This window comes from Camelina sativa, chromosome 5 (genome assembly GCF_030686135.1).
Source record: "Camelina sativa cultivar CO46 ecotype springtype chromosome 5, ASM3068613v1".
Classification (NCBI taxonomy): Eukaryota; Viridiplantae; Streptophyta; class Magnoliopsida; order Brassicales; family Brassicaceae; genus Camelina; species Camelina sativa.
Window position 1 is genome coordinate 33,078,493 of NC_141884.1, and position 5,552 is coordinate 33,084,044.

General features: G+C 47.8%; 1 protein-coding gene across 1 annotated transcript; it reads left to right on the forward strand.

Annotated features, from left to right (window-relative positions):
• Positions 1 to 2,881: 2,881 nt before the first annotated feature.
• On the forward strand, positions 2,882 to 4,202 carry LOC147944659 (uncharacterized). Its single transcript, XM_087512673.1, has 5 exons — positions 2,882 to 3,052; positions 3,363 to 3,584; positions 3,684 to 3,743; positions 3,855 to 3,970; positions 4,055 to 4,202. Exons 1-5 carry the CDS (start codon positions 2,882 to 2,884, stop codon positions 4,200 to 4,202), a joined length of 717 nt encoding a protein of 238 aa, XP_087368799.1.
• The last annotated feature ends 1,350 nt before the right edge of the window (positions 4,203 to 5,552 follow it).

Consider the following 5,552-nt stretch of genomic DNA (forward strand, 5'->3'; position numbering starts at 1 on the left):
TGTCGAGATTTGTACTAGCATAGGCTCCGGTGGTGCCGCATGTGGTGGCGGAGGTTCAGCAGCCAGTGGTTGCGGGTGTAGGATGTCATTCTTGGTATGTTAGTTTGCTGACATAGATGGGGAGGATCGGTACAATGCATTTCTTTGGTGGTACCGACCCTACTGCTGCGGATGCATGAAGGACAAGAGTGGAACGCAACTTCCAGTCTCTCAGGTGTCTAGAGGAATTTTGGGTTGATATAGGGATCCACTTCCTGGATGATGATGTCCACTTGTGGTGGAAGTTAGTAGCTGCCAGGAGAGTGCCAAGAGAGATGACTTGGGTTGATTTCATGGAGGAGCTCAACCGCAAGTACTATCCCCGTGAGGCACTAGACCGGTTGGAAGTGCAGTTCCTGTAGTTATCATAGGGGACTCGGACTGTGCGAGAGTTGGACATGGAGTTTAGTCAGCTTCTGATATATAGGGGCCAGGCGATAGAGTCCAAGGTGACACAGTCCAGAGGTTCATGAGGGCCCTTTGGGATAACTTGAGGGTCCACTGCAGAGGGTGGAGCTATACTTCAACAGCATAACTTGTTGAGACCGCAGCTGTGATTGTAGAGTATATCCAGGCATTGGCAGTGATGGTGAGTCCAACGGTCCATTCTAGGAAGGCTCAGCATCCTGGAGGTTCCGGAAAGGGCGGCAAGCCTGTTCAAGGGACCAAAAGGAAGTGGGAGGCTATGCAGAGGCTAAGTGGTGTCGGGTGCTACGGGTGCGGTAGCATGGACAACAAGGTGGCTAGCCGTCCCAGAGGAGTGCTACGACGGCAGCGCAGTCGACGGATCCTGTCTGCTATCACTGTAGGGAGCTTGGACACATCAAGCCCAAGTGTGCCAAGTTTCAGTAGATGGCGGTAGCAGAAGTGCAGCATGGAGTGCAGCCGATGGCGCGGATTGAGCAGGCACCGCAGGTGTACACGACTGTAAAGATAGGGGGCACCAGTGCTTACATGTATAATTTCTTAGACTCGGACATTGTGAATTTCAACAGTTCAGATTTTAGTAATGTCTGTGATATGTGTTAGGGTTCTTAGCACATGAGGTTTCTGTAAGGACCTTATAGACGAGCAGGTTTAGGTCCCCACGTCATGTTTGATTTTGGAGCAACCAATTACTTCATTACCCTGAAGTCTGCAAAGAGCGTCAATATCGTAGGAGATCTCGGAGTGCGCAAAGAGCGTTAATATTATAGGAGATCCCGGAGAGTGAGCGGGAGTTATCAAAGTTGCGGGAAGAAAGTTTTTGAGAGTCCTCGGGCAGGCGAGGGGAGTTGATTTCAAATCGTAGGAATGTTAAGACCAGCGGATTTGCATATCAAACCTATGGAGTTGTATGATGTTATCCTAGAGATGGATTGGTTGCGCCATCATAGAGTTCATCTTAATGGTCATCGGGGTAGGGTTGAGTTTGAGCATCTATAAGGGAAGTTGGTGTTTGAGGGAGTACGACCAACTTCCGGGAGTCTCGTGATCTCGGCCATGTAGGCCGGGAAGATGATCAAGAAGGGACGTGAGGCCTACCTGGTTACGATTGTGATGTTAGAGTCAGTGGGGCAGTCTACGATTGGCGGTATCAAGGTTGTAGAGGAGTTTGAGGATGTGTTCCAGTCGTTGTAGGCGTTACCACCATCTTGGTGTTATCCCTTCACGATTGAGATGGAACCGGGGACGACGCCGTTATCCAAGGCGCCTTACATGATGGCTCGAGCAAGGATGCCAGAGCTGAAGAAGCAGCTGGAGGATCTTTTGGCCAAGGGATTCATTTGTCCTAGCATGTCACCGTGGGGAGCGCCGGTGTTGTTTGTTAAAAAGAAGGACGAAAGTTTTTGCTTGTACATTGATTACCGGAGTCTGAAATGGATCACTGTGAAGAACAAGTACCCTCTTTCTAGGATTGATGAGTTGTTGGATCAGCCGAGAGGTGCTACTTGGTTTCCCAAGATTAATCTGGCGTCGGGTTATCATAAGATCCCGATAAATGTGGCGATGTGAGGAAGACTATATACAAGACTAGGTATGGGCACTACGAGTTCGTGGTGATGCCTTTCGGTTTGACTAACGCGCCAGTAGCGTTTATGAGATTGATGAACAGCGTGTTCAAGGAATTTCTGGATGTGTATGTCATCATTTTCATTGACGATATCCTGGTTTACTCTAATAGTCCTGAAGAGCATGCAATGCATCTTAGATCAGTTCTGGAGAAGCTGCGGGAGCAGAAGTTGTTTATCAAGTTGAGCAAGTGTAGTTTCTGGCAGCGGGAGATGGGTTTTCTGGGTCACATTGTGTCTTCAGAGGGAGTTTCTATAGATCCAGGAAGATTCAGGTCATCACAGATTGGCATAGACCGCAGAATGCCACGGAGATCCAGCGGGAGATGAGTTTTCTCGGCTTGACAGGATAATATAAGAGGTTTGTGAAGGGGTTTGCGAGCAAGGAACAACCAATGACTAAGTTGACAGGGGTACCTACGCTTTGTGGCAGTTGCGGAAGCATGAGAAAAATTATCCTACTCATGACTTGGAGATGTCTGTTGTAGTTTTCTCCCTGAAGATTTGGAGATCTTATCTTTATTGCGTGAAGGTACAGGTATTTACAGATCATAAGAGACTGAAGTATATATTCACTCAGTCTAAGCTGAATTTGAGGCAGAGGCTGTTGATGGAGCTGGTAGCAGATTATGATCTGGAATAGCCTACCACCCTGGTAAGGCTAACTTGGTTGCAGTAAATGGAGTCTCTGGTAAGGCTAACTTGGTTGCAGTAAATGGAGTCTCTGGAATAGCCTACCACCCTGGTAAGGCTCTGAGTCGGAAGCTGGTGGCTCGGCTCAGGAGCAGTAAATGGAGTCTCTGGTAGGAGAGATTAGTACATGGAGGTTATGTGCTGTCTCTCAGGAGCCGTTGGGTTTAGAGGCGGCTGATCAAGCAGATCTACTAAGCAGAGTGCGGTTGGCTCATGAGAAGGATGTGGGGCTGGTAAATGCCTACAGAGATGTTGATTTGAAGTATCAGGTGTCTGCCAATGGTACCACACTTGTGCACGGTCGGATCTGTGTGCCCAAGGATTAGGAGTTGAGGCAGGAGATCCTGAGGGAGGCTCATGCGGGCATGTTCTCTATTAATCCAGGAGCGACTAAGATGTACCGTGACCTCAAGTGGTACTATCACTGGGTCGGGATAAAGAGGAATATTTCTAGTTGGGTCACGAAATGTGATGTCTGCCAGCTAGTGAAGGCTAAGCATCAGGTTTCAGGAGGCTTGTTGAAAAGTTTGCCCATTCCAAAGTGGAAGTGGGACATTATCATGATGATTTTTTTGGTAGGTTTATCAGTGTGTCGGACCTATGATGCGATTTGGGTCATTGTGGACCGGTACACTAAGTCGGCACATTCTGGTCATTAAGAAGACCGATGGAGCAGTGGTCTTGGTTAAGAAGTATGTGAAGGAGACTGTGAGATTGCATGGGATGCCATCGAGTATCGTATCTGATAGAGATTCGAAGTTCGGTGTTTTGGAGGGCATTTCAAGTGAGATGGGCACTAAGGTGCATATGAGTATAACTTACCATCCTCAGACAGATGGGCAGTTGGAGAGAACGATTCAGACGTTGGAAGATTTGCTGAGGATGTGTGTGCTGGACTAGGGTGGCTATTGGGCAGATCACCTGAGCTTGGTAGAGTTTGCCAACAAAAATAGCTACCAGGTGAGTATCGTGATGGCTCCTTATGAGGCATTGTGTGGGAGGTCATGTCGTACACCGTTATGCTTGAATCATGTAGGAGAGATGAGCATATATGATGCGAGTTTTGTTTAGGAGACTTCAGAGAAAATTTGGGTTCTGAAACTGAACATGAAGGAAGCTCAAGATCGGCAGAGGAGGTACGCCGGTAATAGGAGGAGGGATCTTGAGTTTCAAGTGGGAGACAAAGTGTACCTCAATATGGCCATGTTGCGGGGTTTGAACAGGTCATTGACATAGACTAAGTTGAGTCTTAAGTATATGGGTTCGTTCAGGGTAGTTGAGCGGGTGGGACTGATGGCATATAGGCTGGAGTTGCTTGATGTTATACGCGCGTTCCACAAGGTTTTATATGTGTTGATGCTTCGGAAGTGCCTCCGCGAGGATGATCAGTTGTTGGCTAAGATTCTCGATGATCTTTAGCCTAACATAATGTTGGAGGCGAGACCGGTGAGGGTTCTCGAGAGAAGAGTCAAGGAACTTTGGAAGAAGAAGGTTCCTTTGATGAGAGTCCTTTGGGACTATGATAGTGTTGAGGAGCAGACTTAGGAGCCAGAGGCGAGGATGAAGGCAAGGTTCAAGAAGTGGTTCGAGAAGCTGGCCGCAACTTGAACAGTTGAACTTATCTAGTCTGGTCCCAGTTGTAGTCCATGGCTGGAGCGGAATAGAGTATTCCAGCCCATCTCTCTTGTTACGTGGTCACTTAGGGGTGGTTGGTTGTGCGACTAAGTACCAAGATGAGGTGGTGTTTGGGATATGAGATTTCGCGAATGCTAAAAATGGAAAGTTTTATGAGAGTTAGGTACATTTTTAGTGGTGGTGAACCTTGGTGGGGCTTGTGTGGCCATGGCGGGCTTTTGAGTTACTGTGTGGCCCGTGTGTGGCGATCTTTCGAGAAATTGTGTGGCCATTGTGGTGGGCTGTTTAGCCAATTGTGTGCCCTTTGTGGCTGGCTGTTTAGCCAATGTTGTTTGTTTAGGCGGTCCTTCGGGACCTATAGTCTTCGTAACTGTCATTCGGGACATGTGGCCTATTTAGGCAATCCTTCAGGATGTGTGGTCTTCGTGACAGTCCTTTGGGACGAGTGGTCTTTGTGACGGTCTTTCGGGTTAAGTGGTCTTCGTGACGGTCTTTCAGGACAAGTGGTCTTTGTGACGATCCTTTAGGATGGGTGGTCTTCATGACGGTCCTTCAGGATGTGTGGCCATGGTGGCGGTCCTTGTTAGGACAATTGTTTGGCCTTCGTGGCGGTTCTGATATTTGTTTGGTCTTGGTGGCGATCTGTTTAGACATTATCTGTAATGCCCCTGAACCGTCCCTACGGCCGGACAAACCGCATACCAGCCCGGAGGTCATTACGATGAGGTCGACAGCCCGCAGTCCGATCGAGGTTCCACCAACGAATTAGGTTCCTCGACTAGTCCACCAGCCGCCGCCTACCTGCTACGCACGCACCTCCGGCTTTTCAACCTTTGGTACATGCGCGGCGTTGTGCTGACCCGGACTAGGCCATATACTTTTCCACTTGTCCGAATATATGTATAAAATAGCACGATTTACTTAAGTATAATGTTTACATTTCAAAACGAAATACATAAGTAAATAAAAAGTTGGATCTATTTTTTGAAGAAATGCATGTCAAGAAAACAAGGATTTTTATTTGAGCAATCACACAACATAAAACATCCTATCATGTTTTCCTAGCGGCCCCAACTCTACCCACTTACTTTTCCTTGCAAGAAAAACAGTATTGGAGAGGAGTGAGTAATCTAA